The 18,654-nt window shown below is 41.6% G+C and overlaps 1 protein-coding gene across 4 annotated transcripts in view; it reads left to right on the top strand.

Annotated features, from left to right (window-relative positions):
- ARHGAP26 (Rho GTPase activating protein 26) overlaps positions 1–18,654 on the top strand; it is a 443,583-nt gene that overhangs the window by 126,078 nt on the left and 298,851 nt on the right. For all 4 annotated transcript variants that reach the window (XM_032844264.1, XM_032844266.1, XM_032844265.1 and 1 more), the window contains exons 6-9: positions 1,038–1,148; positions 8,858–8,962; positions 10,469–10,598; positions 14,154–14,254. In XM_032844264.1, coding sequence (XP_032700155.1) covers positions 1,038–1,148; positions 8,858–8,962; positions 10,469–10,598; positions 14,154–14,254 — 447 coding nt within the window. The remainder of the gene's footprint in view (positions 1–1,037; positions 1,149–8,857; positions 8,963–10,468; positions 10,599–14,153; positions 14,255–18,654) is intronic.

Raw genomic sequence — 18,654 nt, 5'->3', positions numbered from 1 at the left:
ATGAGCTTTATTGTGATACTTGCAGTACTTCGCAGCATAGCATCTTGCTATTACCCACACACACACTCTCTCCCCCTTCCCCCCATTTTCTCCTCTGGCACCTATGTCCCACATCAGTGGTTTAATTGTACTCATGTGTGGGCCTTTTCAGGTGTCCCCTCTCCCACATTTGCAAAGAGGGAGGACTGAGGCTAGGTTGGGGTAATGTAATTACTCTGCTGGGGTAAACTGACAGTTTGTGCTTTGACAACAAAGAAAGTATGGGAAACTCACGTGGAAATGGCCTTTTCTGAGGTCCCCTGCCCTCTAACAGCTTATTTGGTTCATTCCTGATGGGATGTGGATATCCCTGCAGGTGTTTTTTTTTTTTCTCCTTCAAGATTTGTTTTCCGTGGAACCCCGGTCTACCCTAGGGTGTGGGAAGCAGTACAGACTACTAGGTTAAAGATGGTTGAGGTGCAGGGCATCTGAGTGGCTCAGTCAGGGAAGACTCAACTCTTGGTTTCTGCCCAGGTCCTGATCTCATGATTGTGCTATTGAGTCCCGCTGTGGAGTCTGCTTATAGTTTCTCTCACTCCCTCACCCCCCGCCCCTGCCATGCACTTGCTCTCTTTCTTTTTCTCAAATAAATAAGTACTTCTTTAAAAAAGGTGATGAAGGGTCTTGGAGGCGGATCCACAAGTACAGAAATCCTAATTCTGCCGTGTACCCGCTGCTTCAGGTTCCCTAACGTCAGCAGGTTTCATTTTCTTCCTGTAAATTAGAGGTAATGAGAATGTCTTCTTCTTAGGAATGGAATGAGGATTAAATAACTATAGTTAATGAAGAGCGAGTAACGTAAAATATGTCCACCTGCGGGCATGGTGCCTGACACAAAGTCAGGTGCCCGGGTGAGCATTGTCATTATTCTTATGTCTATATCGTGCTGTTTGCATTGTTTTTAAAAATCGTCTCCAGAGATTTTTCTGGCCTGCTTGCTGAATACTCTCCTTGGGTAGTAACCAGTTTTTTTCTCTGAAATTCTTTCTTGTTTGTAGGCAGACAGCCAAGTGGACTTGGTCCGGCAGCATTTCTATGAAGTATCCCTGGAGTATGTCTTCAAGGTGCAGGAAGTCCAAGAGAGGAAGATGTTTGAGTTCGTGGAACCTGTAAGTAGATGCTCAGGGTTTTGCGGTGTACCCACACTTTGATCCCCAGCCCTCATTTCACTGCTTAGATTACAAAATGCTCTGAGTTGCTGATGAAGAGGTTGACCAGCCCCGGGTCTGTGCCTCCTGCTAAGTCACAGTGCTCTGTCGATCTGGCTGACCCTGGATTGTCCCCAGAGGCCATTCCTGGGCAACCTGAGTGGTAGTCATGGTGCATTCAGGGGTAGTTGCTTCGTCAAGTCCCCCTCCATTCTGCTAATTGGTGTCTAGGTGGAAAGAGGGCAAGGGTTTAAATCTTGCCCAACAGTAGTGATTACACCTTAACTTTTCACCCTCCTACCCCTTTCTTTCTCCCTCAAATAATCCAGATATAGTAGTTGCCCAAGGAAAAAGGGGAATGTACATACTACTTTCCTCTTTTTGTCTGCTCAATTCAAAGCCCCTCTAAGTTCCTCCCATGCATTAAAATGTGCTATTACATAAAGTGATTTCTCCTTGTAGTTTGTTAAAACTGGGCAGCCAGGAGATTGTGCTTAGTGAACAATAATGGGATTGGGACTCGGTCACTGTATCCCAGTGGGTTTAAAAGGGTGTCATGTAGAAACAAGTCTGGCTTTAGTTGAGGCCACCTTAGCCTGGTCATGGCTCAGGGGTGCTGCCCTGCCCCACTGTGGCCCTCCAAATGCACATGACCAGGATATGCAGGTACCACCAAAAGAGCATGTGGGCCTCAATTTAAAACTCCTGCAGACCTGGGATTCTTTCTTAAAAATGCTGGCTGTGATTGAGACCCCAGCTTGGGGTCTCTATAGAAACAAGATTCTTACCTACCTAGATTTAAGAAAGTGATTTTCTTAGGCAACAGAATAAAATTGTAAGAAACTGAAAGAAAATAACCACTCTTTTTAGTAAAGAGTGTTCTGTGCTTTATTTCTAACTTATAGACTTCTGGGATGCTTTTTAGGCATGTAGACTCACTAATAGTTTTATCAGAATCCAGTTGGCTTTGATTTTTTTACTATACTGAAACTGTGATCTTGGGATTCCACTCTCTGTCACTTCATCTGGCAAATTCCTTGAGGTCTTGAATTACTTCATTCTTCTTATCTGAAAATTAGAAACTTTAGAGCCAACTTCCTATCTAGCAGTGGTCTCTGTCACAGCTCAGGTCAAAATCCTCATGTTTCTGCAAAAGCCATCTGTCAGAGAAAGCGAGCTTATTGATTTCCCTGCTTAGGACACAGAGCTGTTAAAGCCAGCGTTTCAATGAGAGGTTTACTGAAGACTGTTTCCTTTGGTGTGGGCAGGCATTCAAAAGCTGTTGTAGATTGAGGCTTGGCCATGTTTAATTGATTTTACCAGAATTTGTAGAGGAAAACAATAGTGTGATTGTAATAATCTTTTGTGCACATTGATATTATTCTGCAATTGCCTGCTTTTGAGGACTTGGATTTTAATTCTCCCATCTTCTTTGAGGTGATTTTTTTGTTGTTGTTGCTGTCCACTTTGACCTCCCAGTAGGTGTTCCTAGTGAGTCAGGTACTATATCTGTTAACTTTTGCTGGGTGACAACCACAAAACCTCATATAGCTGTAGACATTTATTTCTTCTAAATCTGGGTGTTTCAGCCAATCTGGTCTGGACTCAGCTGGATGACTGCTGATCTAGATGGGCTTTCCTTCTCCTCATCCTCCTTCTCTTTCTCCTCTTCCTTTTCTTTTTTCCTCCTTCTTCTCCTTCTCATTCTTCTTCTCTTCCCCCTCCTCCTCCTCTCTCTCTCCCTCTTCCCTCTCCCTGTTCCTCTTCCCCTGCCCCCTCATCCCTCTCCTTCCCCTCCTCTTCCCCCTTCTTTTTTTTTAAAAGAAACCTGCAAGGAATAATCCTTCTACTTCCTGGCACTCACTTTTAGTATATCAGTGTCTTGAGTTTTTGAAAGGCAGTATTATCATTGGTAAGGGCTCCAGAGCCAGATGGCCTAGATTTAAATCTCAGCTCAGCCATTTCCTAGCTGTGTGTTCTTGGGGGAAGTTACCTATTTTTCTGAGCCTTAGTTTCCTTATCTACAACATGAGTATAATACTATCACCTACTATATAAAGATGTTAGTGCACCCAAATGTTTATAGCAGCAATGTCCACAATAGCCAAACTATGGAAAGAGCCTAGATGTCCATCAAGAGATGAATGGATAAAGAAGATATGGTATATATATACAATGGAATACTATGCAGCCACCACCCCCCCCATCTTGCCATTTGCAACAATGGATGGAACTAGAGGGTATTATGCTAAGCAAAATAAGTCAATCAGAGAAACAGTTATCATATGATCTCTTTGATATGAGGAATTTAAGAGGCAGGGCAGGGGGGTCATGGGAGGAGGGGAGGGAAAAATGAAACAAGGTGAGGGGAAGACAAATCATAAGAGACTCTTAATCTCAGGAAACAAACTGAGGGCTGCTGGAGGGGAGGGGGAGGTAGGAATAGGGTGGCTGGGTGAAGGACATTGGGGAGGGTATGTGGTAAATGAGCACTGTGAATTGTGTAAGACTGATGATTCATAGACCTGTACCCCTGAAACAAACAATATATTACATGTTAATGGTAAAAATAAATAAATAAATAAATAAATAAAGGAAAAAGAATATAAAGATGTTAGGAAGAATAACTTAGTTTATGCATGTATGATGCTTAGAATAGAGGGAATCAACCTACTTAGCACCCAGTTAGTATATAGTTGCTAACTAGCACCCAGTCAACCAGGGTCTGCTCAGATGAGCAAACAAGTCAAGTGGCAATATTAACAGGGCCTACCTGTGATAATATAAAAATTCTTGGTAAATCTGAAAGCATTTATTCACTGCCAGAAAAATTGCTGAAGATCCCACTGCTGTTTCTGAGGAGTTCAAAGCCTCATTAGGGAAGTATGATGAAGGCAGTAGAGAGGTAGCCAAGGGAGCAAGCAGCTCAGTGCCAATTGGGTCAGGAGGGATCATGTGGAGAAGTGGCAGAGGGATTTCAAGAGTGGAAAACTGTTATGATTTATGGTTGTGTCCCAGGCCATGCAGTGAGGCACCTGGAAAGCTAATGAAAAAAATTTTTGGTTGGAATGAAAGGAAAGTGATAGGATCTTGCCCACAGTTAAATGAGTTGGTTGAGAAGGCTACATGTAGAACTCACATGTTTAACCTTCACTTTTTATAGAAGCAAACATGGCTTAACCCACCACCTCATGGGCCAGTCAGTGCTTCGGGAGCTGTGGATAGCAGGAGGATTGATCCAGAACACTGCTGATTAGATCTGTGGTTGTCAAAGTATGAGGAATGCAGACTCTCAGGTTCTAACCCAGACCCAAAAATTAGGGAGTGGGGCCCAGTCATCTCTCTTTCAGTAAGCCCTCTAAGGTGATTCTGTGCCACTTTTAAGTTTGAGCCCCTGGCTGAGATGATGCAGAAGACCCTGAAATAACAGTTGATGATGAGTTGTAACTGTGTTATATGCTAATGATCCCTTCACCTTCATAATGTCATCCAGTCCTTACACTGTCTCTGAGGGTAAATGATTGCTGTTCCATGTCTGTTTTCAGATGAGGAAATGGAAGCACATTTGTTCTTTAAGGTGATGTCTGGTACCTGGCAGAAGTGGAATGATCTGGCTCTTAGTCTCTCTGAAACAGTATTTGATTGCTTACATGTGGAAAGAAAACCAGCAAAAAATTTATTGAAATGAATTGCTGGGGCACTTGGTGTGGGTATTTATATTTTGAGGTGGTTGCAATCAAGGGAATCTTCCAGCCATTCAAGGAACCTCCATGCTTACTGACTATGTTCATTTGTTTCTTAGAAAGTAACTTCAAGTACCAGGATGTTACTGACCTTCAGAAAAAAGAAACAAAATTTTAGTGTTCCAGGGAAGAAAAATTCAGACTTCTGGGACCTAAACCATATTTTTGTGTGTGTGCTCTGGAAGCCTTTATTTTCTTGTTGAGGTACTAAATGTTCTGGAGATTTTGGATTGCAGATAATGACATCCTGATTTCTTGAAGGTGAAGCCACGTTCCATCTGTTCCCTGAGTTTTCATAATTGAAGGTTATGGAGTGCTACGGAGAACTCATTCCCCACATTCATCAGATATTGCATTCTCTGAGTTGTACCTTGAGAATATTTTTTGGTGCTTTGCCTTCCTGTCCTTTCTCACTACTTCTACCCCATTGTAGGTCTTCATTTTTTCCTTTGATTTGTTGCATCCTATCTTGGGTTCCCCGCTTCCTCAGGCCGGGCTGGACACTGCCACCACAGTGTATCTTATAACATATCCATCTAAGTATATCCATCTTCTGAACAGCTCCTGTCGGCACTTCTGTGCTAAGGCTATTGCATAGGTGATCTCTGTCTTCACGACCACCCAGTGCAGTAGTAGGTCGCATTAGTGTTCTCCTGGAAAAGAGGAGTTACAGGACATTATTACATGGCTGGCCCCTTGCAGCTTTTCATCACTCTACTATCTGCCCTTCTCTTTGTCATGGAAATGAGTCATTGTTGGTGGTTATATTTGGAAGGCTACCATAACCAAGTACCACCAACTGGGTTCTCGGAATAAAAACTTACTGCCTCTCATAGTTTAAAGGCTAGAAGTCCAAGATCAAGGTGTCAGCAGGGCCATGCTCCCTCCGAAAGCTGTAGGGAGGTTGTCATTTCTTCCTTGTAGCTTCTGGTGGTTTGCTGGCAGTATTTGGCATTCCTTGCTTAATAGGTACACTGCTCTCCCAGTCCTCATGTGGCTGTCATCTCTCTGCTTCTCTGTCCAAATATCCCCTTTTTATGAGGCCACTGGTCATTTTAGATCAGGACCTGTGGGCCTGATTTTTAGCTTGAGTATCTCCATAAAGTCTCTATTTTCAAATAAAGTCACATTCTGTTACTGGGGTTAGGACTTTAACATAATTTTTTTTTGTCAGCGTTGGGGGAACACTATTCAGCCTATAACAGTAGCTTTATTCTATGAATGGAAACAATCTAAATTTATCAGATAGTCCAGAATGGTACAATTGTCACCAAATGGAGCACTTACATTTTTGCTCACTTAAAAAAAAAAAAAAAAGAAAAAAAATATATATTGAGCTATGTTGTCTGCTAGGAAATAAGAATAGATATTTTTTAGTTATTTTCTGAAGAGAATAAGGAAGGGGGTCCTTGAAGGCAAAAGGAGGTGGGGCAGGTCTTTCTTTGGTATTTGCTTTGTTGTGCTATGATTCCGTGTCTCTGACTATTCAGGGAGGAGCCTATATGGCTGTGCTGACTTATCTGCCAACCAAGGTGAGGCTACAATAAGCTTATCCTCTTTGTGTTTGAGTACAAGCATTTCTTTGAGGCAGATAGACGATCCCATCTCTGGGGTCTTTCTGTGGGCCTCGCCCAGCCCTCTGCGGAGTGGACTTTCATTTCCCACTGGGTAATAGATTCATGCAATGTGTGGGAAGGGGATGTCAGGAGGTGGACCCGGGGAAGAGAGATGCTGCCAGGGGAGAAGGGAAGTGGGCCAAAGATAACAATATCTATGGAATCATTTCCCATAGAGAAGCGGACAATCAAGCATGATAGCAAAGGAAGTGAAAACCAAAATAAATACTAGGAACTCTCTGCCTTGGAGTACTTGTGTGCGCGCCCAGGTGGTGTCCTAGGGAGCTATTGGAAGATATTTAATTACCTTGGCTAAGAGAGGCTCTGTTGACTTTAAGTGAAAGATAAATCAGAGTTAACAGGAGAAATGACTTTAGAATTAGTTGCTTATCTTCTGTATTATTCTGTAGGAGTGGATGATTCAGTGCCTTGGAAAAGTGATGGGCACAGCATTCGAAAATGGAGGGTGAGGGGTGGAGGGAAGGAAAAGATAAGAAACAATAGTTTTCACTGTGAACGCTGACACTAGGTTTGGCGTAAGTGTCTCTTCTTCTCTATTATGGAGCCATCAAGGAAAGGAAAGCTGAAGCTTTCCTTTCAAAAAAAAGTATTTTATATAGTGGAAGTTCAATAGCTTCCAACATCTTTCAAGAAAAGAATTTATTATTAGTCTTTGGTGATTCTATGTGGTTTACCACTCATTCATTGATTTATATAAGTGATCTGTATATGTCACAAGATATTTTTTGAGCCAGATATCTTTGACCCAGTAAAGCCTGCTTTCTGACCTCCCATAAGGATCTAAAGGGATAGTTGCCCTGGAGACAGTAGCAGTAGGTTATCATATTATTTAAAAGCAGGGTTTTGCCTTACTTCACAGTACAGAGCTCTTTGATCAACTGGGCTAGGCATGTGGCTCAATCCAACAACCATTCTTTGCTCTTAACTCAGGTAGATTAGCACCTACTTTAGTGCTTCCCACTCCTGCCACAAGCCAGGTGGGAGATGAACAGGGGTGGGCTGAGTTTCCCTTGCCATCATTGTTAGGACTACCTCCCAGAAGAGGAGAGTTAGGTGAAAAATAAAGTGAGGCTATGTTTAATTACTAGTATGTTCGTTTTAGGAACTGGAAAATTAAATACCATATAAATCAAGGCAGCTGCATCTTGATGTAAGATGTGTTAGAGGCAGATCAGGGAGGTCAGAGCAGACTACTCAGAGAATGTGAGTTGAAAAGTTTGAGTTAGAACAGGGATGGAGTCCCCAAGTGCAGTACAACAGAACTTGTGACAAGGTAAAGTTCTGGTTTGTCTAAAACCTTGTTGAGGCTTTTATTACAATCCTTTTTCCAGGTTGAGATTTGGAACTGAGGCAGGAGGCCTAGAACTTGGAAAGGGGCCAGGAAAACCTAACAATAGTAGCTTTGTGTGTAGGTTCTGGGAGGAAATAAGGTAAGAACATTGGTTGAGCCTGGAGAAGTGAAGACTGGCAGGGCGCAGGGAGGGAACATTCATAGTTTTCAGAGGGTGAAGGTGTGTTGTGAGAATCGGGCTGAAAAGATGTTTTCACTTTTCACTGAATACAAGACTACAAAGTGAATGGATTTAGTACCTTTTAGCTCGAGGCGATGATAATTTAGGGAAACTGTCATAACTGAAGATGTGGGAACTGGGAATATTTTAATAATAGCATCCCTAGTGTTTATTGTGGATAGTATAGGGACAGCCCAGAAGCATGTCTGAGCTGAAGTCTGAGCCGGGTGATTTTCTTTGATTTAGCTTTGCCTGTTATATACTGCGAACTCAGGACATACCATCTTCCTCTTCTCCTCTCTCTGTTGGCTGTCAATACAACTACACTTTTCTGTATGGTAACCTAATACTACAGATGTATTTGATGGAGACTGAGTTGGACTTGAAGGAAACTGGTCTTCAATTTCTGAAGAAATGATTTTCTTTGAAGGTACTGAGGCTCCGATTAAGAGCTTGGATGCTGATGGTGAGGAGACCTGGTTTCAAATCCTGGTTGCTGCTTACTTTGTCTTTTGGAACAAGTTACTTAACCTCTCTGAACTTGCTTTCTCAATATGGAAATGGCGACAACAGTAGTACTTACATGCTAGGCTGTTAGGAGCATTTAGTGAGAGCAGACATATGTTACAGTGCCTGGCATACAAGGAAACTCCATAGATGATAGCCATTTTTATTACCGTATTCTAGCTTTTCAGATCAAGGTTCGAAATTCAGGTTAAAGCTGCATAATACCTGTTCAGCATGCTAATGTAGACTCTGCCCTTCTTCTTTCATTACAGCTCCTGGCATTCTTGCAAGGACTCTTCACTTTCTATCACCATGGTTATGAGCTGGCCAAGGATTTCAGCGACTTCAAGACTGAATTGACCATTAGCATACAGAATGTGAGTGGGCAAAGGGATAAGCTTCCTTTCCCTGGTTGAGGAAAGGAAAGAACACAAAGTATGGGTCTGATTGCATAGAGGTCACTTATTTGGATTGGAACACAGATGAGGACGATGGGTCTCGCTTGGGTTCAAAGGGCAGCTGGGGGCAGGTATTTGTAGGGTGCTTGGTGGCCTCAGGTTAGAGCATCATCCTCTTTTCCATTATTTCTAAGCACTATTTATGTTCTCGGAAGTCCTGCTGATATTTTTGTTTTAAATCTGTAGCACCAGAGTCAGGATTTCCTTTGGCAGTGCAAGGTCCGGCCTCCCTTCTGTGCATCTAGCTACTTGGCCACAAGAGACCTTGGAGGGTGTTCAGGGGTTGGGGGTGGGGCATACATGCTGGCCTCCACTCAAAGAATATGATCTTGTTCAACTTTCAATACTGCTCACAAGAAATCCAAGTCAGAGCCTTTTACTCGGTCTTCTTCCCCAAATTTTAACCAGCGGGACCTTTTGGTACTCAGAATTGTACTAAGGGTCCTTTGGTTAGCAGTTACTGATTTCAAGCCCCTGCTTCACTGTGTGGCTGGCAATATTAGTCTGCATGTTGTCTTTGTCTCTAGATGATGCTGTGTAGAAAAGAAACCCAAGTGTTTCCTTGTGAGTTGTATTGCATGGGTTTAGAAGCCTGAAGCTTGCCCTGCCATGGTTCTCTGTGTTGTTTCGGAAAACAGGAAGTTGCTGAGGACAAGGTTTCACAAAGCACGGCTTCCCCTTAGGCCAGCTTCCTCAGAAGGTAGACTCGGAAGTGGAGGTTTACATGTAGCAGGTTTACAGGGGAGTAACGTCAGCAAAATCACCTGTGTGAGAGAGGGCAGCAGACCCCTGCAGGAGAAGTTTAGCTGTGAGGCCTCAGTCAATGCTCTGGGGTGTCCTGGAGCTGATATGGACCTTCACAGTGGCCTCAGTAGAAGCAAGGGTACCAGACTTTGGGCCCCTTCCCCTTTTGCCCCTAGCCTTGATTAGTCATGGTGTGCAGGTTGCACTGGGGGAAAGGAGTTACCTTGAGTGAGGAAGCTCCCTTTTTGAGGAAGGAACCACCTATGAACCATCAGCAAGAACCATCAGTTGGAGAAATAAGTCCCTCTGTTTTGAAAGCCAGCCACATAGTGAAGCAGGGCCTTGGGGACCATTCTATGAACTATCTGAATCAGGGTCTTTAAAATACACATTTCTAGGTCCAGAGGTAATAAATTAATCCTTAGGGGGGGGCGAAGCCTGGACATTTGTATTTTCTCCACATTCTCCAGGTGACTTTGATGGTCTTGACAGTTTGAGAGTCATTCTGGTACAGGACTTTAAGGTCAAAAAGTACGTCTTGAAAGTGAATATTTGCCCAATTCCGAGGTGGTTGAATGTTCCTTACCTGGTTTTAGGTTTCCATAGGTTGATGTTGTGAATTGTTAGAGATGGGAACAAGGTTTCCTTTCTTTGATTTAAATAAAATGCCTTTCATCCTAGACAAGAAATCGCTTTGAAGGCACCAGGTCGGAAGTGGAATCACTGATGAAAAAGATGAAGGAGAACCCCCTTGAGCACAAGACCATCAGTCCCTACACCATGGAAGGGTACCTGTACGTTCAGGAGAAACGTGAGTGTTGGTGGCAAACAGTAGTTCGGGGGACACGCATGCCTTTTACCCAGGAGATAGAGGGTATAGTTAGTAGTGCCTAACCTAGAGCATAGCTTCTATAAATATAGATTTGGGTGAATGAGAGTAGTCGATAGTTGAGTTTTTTAAGGGAAAGTTATCCAAAGGTCTTGTCTACCTCCTCATGATGGGTTCTATTTTCTTTGTAACTGGAAATTCCCTCGGGAACCTGGAATTCACTGAGACTCTATGGTGGTGTTTTTTCTCTGTAGTGTCACACTTGACATGTCTGCACCCTTAGCATGGCTTTATCTATCACACTCTTGGCATAGAGGCTCTGGAAGGGCCTTGCATGCTTGACCTTATCGTCTGTTAGCAGTCATATCCTTGGGTGGACTTACTATGGAGTGAATTTGTTCCATTCAAGGCTTGTTTCAGCAGGGACCAAACAGTCATGACTTAGGCCCTCTCCCCGCTTTATTCAGTTGCTGTCATTTCAACACTTAAATTTTATGAGTAGAAACACAAACTCACTCTGAGTGGTAGGAAGAGAAACCCATTGTCCTGCCCATGAGATGTCAAGGAAAGAAACACCAGGTGCTGCTCACCCAGACTTCTCTGTGATGACTCACAGACTACTGTGCAAGGCCTGGGGAAAGGCTTTTTGATGGGGCTGCACTATGAGGGTAGCACTTCCAGACTTAGCTCATAGAGTGCTAGTGATAGAAGAAAGTCAATTTTTTTTTCTTTAATGGACAATTCTTCTAATCTTCCATTCCTCCTTTTTTAGTTGGACGTGTTACTCCTCCCAGATTTTTGTGGGTTTCGTACTCTTTACTGTCCTTTTGTTGATTCAGGGCAAGGCAAATGTCTTCATTCCTAGAAGCTTACTAATGAAACAAAACACTTGATTTCAGTGATTATTCTAGCTAGTGATTGCTCAAAAGTTTGCTTGGCCCTAAAATTGTTGCCTCGTGACAATGAGGGCAGTAGTGGGGTTTGAGGTTGGACGCATTGGATATCTTGAGGGGTTTTATGCCCTTTATTCTTACAGGGATGAGCTTGTTGAGGTTTGTAAGAAGTGGAAGGTACTGTAGTATTGGGTTTTCTGTAAGCCTCAATGTAAGATGTTAACTTTTTTGCCTAATGAGAAGATCCAGCCCAAAAAGTTTAAGGTTAACTTGAATATAGTTCAGAGTCCACTTATAATACTTAATTTGTTAATATTATTCACTTACATATATAAAATCTGCACTCACATTAATAATCCAATTTTATTCAAACACTTCACGTGCCTTTTAAAACATGAATGTCTTGATTTCCATTAGAACAAGATTTTAACTCTCAAGCATGTGAGTCTAGAGCATATCAATGGGATATAGCTCTTTTTATTTGAAAATTTTGGTAACTTATTGCTTAGAAATAATTTGAACCCTGAATAAAAAATTGCAAGAAGAGTATAATGAATAGCCATATGCCCTTTATCTAGATGCATGAGTTTTTACAATTTTCCCATAATTAAAGAGCTTTTTCTTTTTCCGGGTATGTATGTACTCACGTAACAGTCACAGAGACATACACACATTGCCATTTTTTCTGAATCCTTTTGGAAGATTCCATACTCCATGCTCCTTTTCTTTAGTGTGTATTTTCCAAAAGTAAGAATATTCTTTTTATGTAACCACAGTATAGTTACTGTATCTAGCAAATTTAACATTAATAAAGTACTTAATGTAAATGACAGTTCATATTCCAGTTTTGTCAGTTGTCCCAGTAATGCCCTCATAAAGCATTTTCTTTTCCTTCTGTCTAGATAGGATTTCGTACTGCATTTACTTGTCATGATCTACTCTGTAATAATTCTTCAGCTTTTCTTTGTCCTTCATGACATCAACATTTTTGAAGAGTATAAGCCAGTTCTTTTCTAGAATTTTCTTTAATGTGGGTTTGTCTCATGTTTCCCAATGATTAGATTCAGTTTAGGGATCCCTTGTCAAATCCTACATAAGTAATATTTGTGTTCTTCTCTGGGGACCACATCTAGTGGCACAGAATGGCCGTCTGCCCCTCACTGGTGATATTAATTTTGGTCACTCAGTCAAAGTATCATTTAGTTTATCCACTGTACAGTCAAGATTCTTCCCTTGTAGCTTATTAACAGTCTATGGGGAGACCCTTTAAGACTATATCTTTCTCATCAAGCTTTGTCCCCACCTAGAGTTAGCATCCACTGGCAGTTCTTGCCTAAACGGATAGTTACTGTGATGGTTGCAAAATGGCAATTTCTCAGTTGTGTCCCTCCTCCATGTTTATTAGTTGCCATTTAGTGTACTGCAAGGAGGTGACTGCCCTCCCTCTCCTCGTTCTCTTCTTTCCTATCCATCCATCCATCCATCCATCCATCTTTTTGTTGTCAGGATGGAATTAAGTATTTCTGTTCTATTCAGTAGGCTAAATCCAAATCCAGTATTATCCTTATTTCTTTGGCTAATCAAATGGTTTAAGATACAGAACTTGAGGAATCTTTGTGTTGTACTGTCCTTGGATTTTTTTCTCTGAGCCACAAAAATAAATTAGAGTGGTTGGTATTTTTGTCTTTGATGCTTCAATGTAGATACTTAGTGTGTTGCTTTTTTACTTTTTTAGTTTCCTAAGCGCTATTCAACTCTTGCTATGGGCACTGAAACCCTGAAAACGAACTATAAAATCTTTATTAAATCTCATATTACTACTTAAAAAAAAAAAACACCCAGAAAACATTTCTGCGTTGTGATCTCTGTGAGCATCTAAGGCAATGATTGAGGGCCTTGGAGGATAATAATGCTGATTATCCCTTCTTTCCCTAATAATATTTTGTTATGCAAAATAAGGTAATTCGCCAACCGCCAGGTAAAATCAGAGACTGTTAGGATTTGACTGAAGGGCATTCTTCCTCTTCCCTGAGGGATAATACCGAGGGACAGACTCCTTAGATTACATTTGGGTATTTATAGTTACTTCCATTTACATCTCTGTGTCAGAGTTTGCCTGTCTGCTTTTCAGATCATCTTGACTTCTGCTAAAGTACAGATTAGGGGTTTGGCAGTAGGTCAGAACCCCTCTATGTCTTTGCAGAGAGTTGCAGAGCGGCTGTGTGGGAAGCATGAAGTCATCATGCCAGATGGGAACAGTGACAGGCACTTTGAGGAGCTTTTCTGTGTTCTTTCTTCAGTCATCTTACTCCTGTCAGGGGAGAAAGGAAACTTCAAGTGAAGATTGATGATGGGAAAGTGAATTAATTTCCCCAGGGAACCTCTACTTCCCTTGTATTTTAAGACCCATTGGATGCTGCATTTAGTGGGAAACAGTTTTCCTTGGTCCCTGGGGAAAGCTTGGAGTCAGTTCCATTTCCAGCCTGTGGGATCAGATTTCTGCCTATTTCAGTCTAGCTGGTGGAGACTATATTGCCCCGAGAAATGGTTTAAGGGTAGGTGAGCACTGTGGGTTATGGGTTGTGTGTGTTTCCAGTATGCTTTCGACACATAGAGATGTTTCATGGAAAATACTACCTTGCAGGTCACTTTGGAACTTCTTGGGTGAAGCACTACTGTACATATCAACGGGATTCCAAACAAATCACCATGGTACCATTTGACCAAAAGTCAGGAGGAAAGGGGGTGAGTTCATGTTTAAAATTTCATGCTTGATTTGCTTGGCTAAATAGGAAGGTTATAATGCGTATGTATAGCAACACCTTCAATGTATCATTGTCATTTTCTTTTCTTGTTTTTTAAGTTTTTTTTTTAACTGAAGTATCATTAGCATCAGTATTACATTTGGTTTTAGGTATACAGTATAATGATTCAACAATTATATACATTACTCAGTCTTCATCACAGTAAGTGTGCTCTTAAACTCCTTCATCTGTTCCACTCAGCACCCCCTCACCTTCCCTCTGGCAACCACCAGTTCTCTATTTTTAAGAGTCAGTTTTTTGGTCCATCTGTTATTTTTTTCTTTGTTGGTTCATTTGTTTCTTAAACTGCTCATGTAAATGAAATCATATGGTGTTTGTCTAACTCTGACCTATTTCACTTAGCATTATAACCTCTAGGTCCATCTATGTTGTTGCAAGTGGGAATACATCATTGTTTTTCATGGCTGAGTAATATTCCTTTCTATATCCTTGTTTCATTCTTTTGCATGTGGCTGACCAGTTTTCCCAGCACCATTTGTTAAAGAGACTGTGTTTTCTTCATTGTATATTCTTGCCTCCTTTGTTATAGATTAATAGATCATATAGATATGGGTTTATCTGTGGATTCTCTATCCTGTTCCATGGAGGTATATATCTCTTTTTGTGCCAGAACCATACAGTTTTTATCACTGTAGCTTTATTTATTTATTTATTTATTTATTTGACAGGCAGAGAGGCAGGCAGAGAGAGAGAGAGGAGGAAGCAGGCTCCCTGCCAAGCAGAGAGCCCAATGCGGGGATCGATCCCAGGACCCCAGGATCATGACCTGAGCTGAAGGCAGAGGCTTTAACCCACTGAGCCACCCAGGCGCCCCATCACTGTAGCTTTGTAGTATATCTGGAAATCTGGGATTGTGGTACCTCCAGCTTTGTTCTTCTTTCTCAAGATTGCTTTGCTGTAATTTTCCTACTTTTATACAATAATTCCAGGAAGAATAGTAGACAGTAATTATAGCAGTAATTAGACAGTAATTATAGCAAAGCGAATATTCTTAGCTTAAAGTTTTTTAAGAACTACAACTAAGAAGGATTCTGGTATTTCATAAATATACACTACTAAGTATGTCAAATGTGTTTAGATGCTAGAGATCCCTGGATGGCTTTGTCCTGTGAGATTGATGGATGTCACTCTTACTTGATACAAAGAGGGCTGCCAGCTATCATTTAGGTGTCCCGATTATCTGTTGCTGTATAACAGATCACCGAAAAACTTAAACAACTCTTTTTTCCCAAAGATTTTATTTATTTATGTATTTGAGAGAGAAAGCATGAGCCGGGGGAGAGGGGAAGAGGCAGGGGAGATGCAGTGAGAAAGGCAGAGGGAGAGGGACAAGCAGACTCCCCACTGAGCAAGGAGCCTGACTCAGGGCTCCATCCCAGGACTTGGAGATCATGACCTGAGCTAAAGTCAGAGGCTTAACTGATTGAGCAACCCAGGTGCCCAAACTTAGCAATTTTTGAAACAACACCAGTCATTTTAGTATTTCTCACAGTTTTTGTGGGTCAGGAATTGGGCAAGCATTTGGATGGGTGCTTTGGGCTCAGGGTTTCTCAGGGGCTTCCAATCAGATGGTGGTAGGAGCTGGAACAGTGAGGGTTTGAAGTCACTAGAGGCTGGTCAGTCATGGCTCTCTTCTTTTCTCCTGATTTTGTTCCTCCCCTTCCCTCTTTCCTCCCTGCTCTGTATTGTCTCAGGGCCTGTCCATCTCGTTTCTCAGTGGAAGATTGTTTGGGTTTCCTCATAGCATGGTGGCCTCAGGGCAGCTAAAGATGTCAAGAGTGAATATTCCAGCAATGAAAGCGGAGACTGCATGTAGCCTTAGAAGTCAAACAGCCTTCCTTTTGCTCTGTTGGTTGAAGCCCACCCAAGCCCATCCAATTTCATGAGGAGAGCATGCAGACCAGCCCCTTAATGGGAAGAATATTACAGTCACATGGCATGAAGAATGTTAGGATAAAAATACTCTTGCAGCCGGCTCTGACCATAGGCCTTGCTGTCACTGTGCCTTTCTCTTTTCCTCTGGGCTCCCTAGCTGTAGCCTGAGTGCATTTCCTGTTGTGGTAATGTGTCTTTTCTCTCTGGCTGCTCTTAATGTCTTCATTTTTTTCCTTTTGGTTTCTACATTTCATAATGATGGTCCCATTTTTTTTTTTCATTCTTTTGTTCTTGGGAATGTGGGGCCTTACTGTATTTGGAGACTGGTGTCTTTTAGTAACTTTGGGAGATTCTTATCATTTATAATTTTGAATCTTGCCTCCTCTCCATGTCTCCTTCTGGACATAAGTCCTTTGGGAGATAGCTAACTATTTTTAACAGAAACATTTATATTTTTCATCTGTCTGTATCTCTGGATTCCATTCTACATAATTTCCTTGATTCTATGTTTAAATAATTTTTAAGCTGTGTCTAATATGTTGATGAATTAGTCCCCAGTAAGCATTCCATCTCTGGTTCTCTCTGTGGCACACTGTGGTGTGGTATGTTGGGTTTGTGAGGGCATTACAGAGGGGCAGGCATTGCAGAGGCTAAGAGCACCGGCTTTGAAATTAGACTGCCCAACTCAGTAATGTTAGATGCATCTGTCATTACTGTTGGCTACTTTATCAGACTCCGCCCTTAGTCTGTACCACTTCCAATTTTTCTTCCTCGCTTTCTTTTACTTAGGTCACAGTACAGGAATTTATCAGCATCTCTTTTCCTTCCATGTATTACAGAAGAATATACCAAAGTTCTTTTAATATTTTAAAAGTGGAGTAATGTCAGGAAAACAACATTGTTCAAATATAGAAACAAAGAAATTAAGGAGTCAGAAGAGATATTAAACATTAATCACTGGGTATTCCCTAGTTTTTATACAATGGAAATAGAGTTAGACTTGCTCCCCTGGGTTGAGCCATAGTCCTTTTCCAATCTGTCTTTCTAGAATTGAGCATCCCTAAATTATTCTCTCACACTCTTTATTTTGGGACTTTCGACCTTGTGCTTTCCTAAACCTTCAAAGAAGAACTTTTTTCTGTTTGGTCTTATCCCACTGCAAAGTGAATGACAGACCAATTATGGTGGATGTGTGGAACTCCCACATTTTCTGTGAGTTAATAGTAAACACCTCACTGGGTTGTTAAGAAGTTTGTATGAATTAGTATTTATACTCTTAGAAGAGAGCTTGACACACAATGAGTTCTGTAATAGTACAATAATTAGTTTTCCTAATAATTCCTTAAATTTATTTTCTATTTTTCCAAGTCCATGTATTGTCCTATATTATCCTGTTAATCCAGTTTTCTCCTTCATAGAGGAGGAAATCGAGGTCTCTACAGAGAAAAAGTGATTTATAAAGCTGTACAACTGGTGAGTTACAGAGCCAGTACTCAGACCCTGATTCTGGAGTGTGCATCTCTTGAATTGGAGGTGGCTGCTGCTAATAATAGTAACAATAATAACAGAAAAATATATAAAATAATGGCTGTCCTTGACATCACTCTATTTCCTCAGCTTTAGGGTGGAGGGAATAGGAAGACTGACTGTCTGGAGGTGATGTCATCTTGGTTTGTACAGGAGAATCATTTGACATCTTTACATATGATATATGTGTTTGTACAAAGCTCTCCTAGTAGGTGGAGGTAGACTTAACATAGGAAATAGGGTGGATTTTTTTTTTCCCCTAACATGCTTTTTCACTTCGCTTTCCTTCACCTTGCTGTCCATTTCATTTGGATTATTTTCCTGTAAAAGTACCTGCTTTTCTCTTAGCTTCAGGCAAGGGTATGTGAGCAGATTTGTTCCACCATCTTGGAGATCAGAGTGTGTGTGGCGAAAGAGAATTCTCCTGTATCCTAGCCTCTGAGATGAGGTAGCTCTCTCTGTGTGAGGTCTGGAGCAGACCAAAGCTGACCTTGTCCCTTCCCTTGCTTAAAACTCTTCATTATTTTCCCCATGCTCTCAGGTTGATGGATCATAATGTGTATGATTTGGCTCTTGATTCCCTCAGACTCATACCAGTTTGCCTTTCACTCTGGGATTGAACCATACTAGCTGGGGCTTTCGATTCCTCCCAGGCTCCATGGACCCTGACCACAGGACCTTTCCACCTGCTATTCTCCACCTCCTAAAAAACACAGTAGATGTAAAGCTGGTAAATATAAACCATCTTTTGCTAGGTCTTCTGTGTTTCGTGTGGTATTTTGACTAGGGGGTGGTTAAGTTTTACCATAGGAAGTCACATTTCCTATTTCAACAAATTAGGCAAGTTTACTAGTTTTCCCCCTTGTTTAGAGAAAAAGATTGGCAAAGGCAAGAGAAACAGGAACCCTACATTCTTAT

This window comes from Lontra canadensis, unplaced genomic scaffold (genome assembly GCF_010015895.1).
Source record: "Lontra canadensis isolate GAN:19392208 unplaced genomic scaffold, GSC_riverotter_1.0 scaffold149, whole genome shotgun sequence".
In the NCBI taxonomy this organism is placed as follows: Eukaryota; Metazoa; Chordata; class Mammalia; order Carnivora; family Mustelidae; genus Lontra; species Lontra canadensis.
The sequence above is the reverse complement of the archived record's forward strand: the minus strand, read 5'-3'. Positions and strand labels throughout refer to the sequence as shown.